General features: G+C 35.6%; 1 protein-coding gene across 1 annotated transcript in view; it reads right to left on the bottom strand.

Moving 5' to 3' along the window:
* The window catches only part of LOC103581504 (protein Lines homolog), a 5,449-nt gene extending 2,623 nt beyond the window's left edge, over positions 1-2,826 (bottom strand). The window contains exons 1-2 of the mRNA XM_008563317.1: positions 1,959-2,826; positions 1,615-1,698 (exon numbers count right to left, since the gene is read on the bottom strand). Of these exons, the coding sequence (XP_008561539.1) occupies positions 1,615-1,698; positions 1,959-2,345 (471 nt within the window). The 5' untranslated portion in view covers positions 2,346-2,826. The remainder of the gene's footprint in view (positions 1-1,614; positions 1,699-1,958) is intronic.
* Between the last annotated feature and the right edge of the window lie 336 nt (positions 2,827-3,162).

Consider the following 3,162-nt stretch of genomic DNA (forward strand, 5'->3'; position numbering starts at 1 on the left):
GCCACCGGGCCGGCCCTACAAGTTAATTTTTATAATCACCACTTTATAAGATGAAAAAATATATTTGGTGTTTACGTCTAACATGAACAAATGAGGATATACACATTAACAGCTAATAACCATGGTTAACATTCATTTTACAAATATTAATAGCATCAGACTATGTAAGGGATATACAATAATGAAAAGCTTTAAAAAATAAACAAGTGGGATTACATCAAACTAAAAAGCTTCTGCACAGCAAAGAAAAGAACCAACAGAGCAAAGAGACAACCTGCAAAATGGGAGAAAATATTTGCAAGCTATGCATCTCACAAGGGATTAATATCCAGAATACAAAAGGAAATTAAACAACTCAATAGTAAAAAAACAAATAATCCAATTTAAAAATGGGCAAAGGAGCTGAACAGACATCTCTCAAAAGAAGACATACAAATGGCCAACAGGTATATGAAAAAATGCTCAACATCACTAATCATCAGAGAATGCAAATCAAAACTATAAGAAGACATCATCTCACCCCAGTTAGAACGGCTATTATCAAAAAGACAGAAAATAACAAATGCAGAGAAAAGAGAACTCTTATACATTGTTGCTGGAAATGTAAATTACTACAGCCATTGTAGAAAACAGTATGGAGGTTTCTCAAAGAACTACAGATAAAACTATNATACTACTCAGCCATAAAAAAGAATGAAATTCTGCCATTCACAACATGGATGAGCTTGGGACAATCATGTTAAGTGAAATAAGCCAGGCACAGAAAGAGAAATATCGCATGTCCTCAATCATATGTAAAAGCTAAAAACATTGATCTCATAGAAGTAGAGAATAGAATAGTGGTTACTGAAGACTGGTAAGGAGAGATGAGAGGGGACATGGAGAGAGGGTGGTCAATAAATACAAAATTGCAGAGAGATAGGAAGAATAAGATCTAGTGTTCTATAGCAATATAGGGTGACTATAATCAACAACAAATTACTATATAACTTCAAGTAGCTAATTGAGAGGATTTTGAATGTTTCCAACACAAAGAGGTGATAAATGAGATAATGGATATGCTATATACCCTGATATGGTCATTGCACGCTGTATAAATATACACAAATATCACATTGTACTCCATAAATACATACAATTATCATGGGTCAATTAAGGAAAAAAATTAATTAAAACAAATATTTAGGGCCGGCCCGGTGGTGCACTGGAGAGTGTGACGCTTAGGAGTGCGGCGGCGCTCCCGCTGAGGGTTCGGATGCCATGTGGTGACCGGTTCCCGCTCACTGGCTGAGCGCGGCGTGGGCGCAACACTGAGGGTTGCGATCCCGTTGCCAGTCCCCGGTACGGGCACGACACCGAGGGTTGCGATCCTGTTACCGGCCAGTAAAAAAGACAAAAAGGAAAAAAAAAACCAAATATTTAAAAAAGCTTTAATTTTTTCCTTATAATTTTTTTCTATTTAAAAAGGTTATCCTCAATCAAAACATATGAGGAGAGACTCTTTAGTTTTTCATACTTCATTCAGATATTACAAAATAAGGTGTATTCTTTATTATAAATTTAATGTTCCTGGAAGCTAGATAATGATTGCTTATGGGGCAATGTAATTCGTACCTGTTTTTTGTAAANATTATCACTCTCAGAATATTCAGAAAGATTTTTCTGGCAAAAAGTAATCCAGGAATTACTTAATGTTATCTACAAGTGAGAAAATTTAAAAAGTAGTTATAATATATTTTCTTTACAATTATAAATTACTATATACAACTAAAAACAACACTGTTTACTCACAAAAAAAGCATAATATTTGGTAAAACAACAAGAAACAGAAACGTCCTAATATTCTTTAAGTCAAGAAATTCAATATGCCAAAGAGACAAAGGATCAAAATGAAGCACAAAAATATTTGCAGTGTTATCTCTAGGTGGTGAAATGATGTGTAGTTTTTACTTTATNACTTCAGCTGATTCTAAAAGAATTTTAATAATATCTTTGTATTTCTCCTTTGCAGGAAACTCAGTTTCGATGGACAGTGTCTTGGTTATCATCACTTGGATCACTGTTAACTGAAGGAGCATTATTTCTCGGGCACTGGGCACTTGAGAGTTGCTCTCCAGACATGCAGGTGCTACAGCAGCGGTAGTAGCCACACTGACAGGGGGTGGCTGATGCGTGCCAAGGACACCACAGGTGTTTGGCCTTTCTGAGGAGGTGGCTGTTGAGCGATCTTGATCTGAAAATGCTGGGTTGAGGTAAAAGATGTAATCATGGCTGTCATTTTCAAGTGCAGCTCCAAGCAGGACCTTCTCGTATAACTGCTCTAAAACTTCAGAGAACACTGTCATTTTGATTTCCAAAACGTTATCTTTGAAGAAGGCTGACAACTCCAAATTGTAAATATTGACATCTTAGAAATGCGACAAGTCTCTAAGATGTTTCTTCAGTAAAACCTAAAATAGGAAACATAATTTAAAAGTTATAAGTATTATGCATGCATTTCAAGGGAAAGGCAACTGTTTTCACTTAATCACTAAGTCTCAAGTTGAAGGTACTGCTGATTGCTTAATTTCTAAAATAGAAAATCATAATAAGAACATTATTTTAAGACCATAACAATAAAATGTATGCTTAGATTTAAGAGCATAAAGTTATTTTACATTTTATCACAGCAGAGACTTGAGCTTTCCTGCAACATTTTTCAATGCGCTGTCAGGGTTTCTCAACCCTGGCACTATTAACATTTGGAGCCACATAGCCTAGCAATGGGGGAGCGGTTTTGTGCAGTGTAGCATGTTTAGCAGCATTCCTGACTTCTACCCTCTACATTCCCAAAGNAAACCTTTTTCGGGGGGAGGGGTCTACCTATTCCTCTGAGAATCTGAAGAAAGTTATGAACTCTCTGATGTGAAACCTACCTCTCAGGTTAAGAATCTGATTTATTATGACTTACAACATATTTCAGAGTCTAATCCTTGATACAAGCCACCACATTATTCCATTCTTACATTTTTGTGGATTTACATGCTATTATGTGAGCAAATATTCTATTAATACAAATATTTGAAGGGTAAAATCAAATGCCAAAGAGCCATTTTAAACTACTAAAGAAATAGTAACATGATTACTTATCTTACCTTTTCTCTCAACTGGAAACAGAGAAGC

Source organism: Galeopterus variegatus, unplaced genomic scaffold (genome assembly GCF_000696425.1).
Source record: "Galeopterus variegatus unplaced genomic scaffold, G_variegatus-3.0.2 Scaffold13203, whole genome shotgun sequence".
In the NCBI taxonomy this organism is placed as follows: Eukaryota; Metazoa; Chordata; class Mammalia; order Dermoptera; family Cynocephalidae; genus Galeopterus; species Galeopterus variegatus.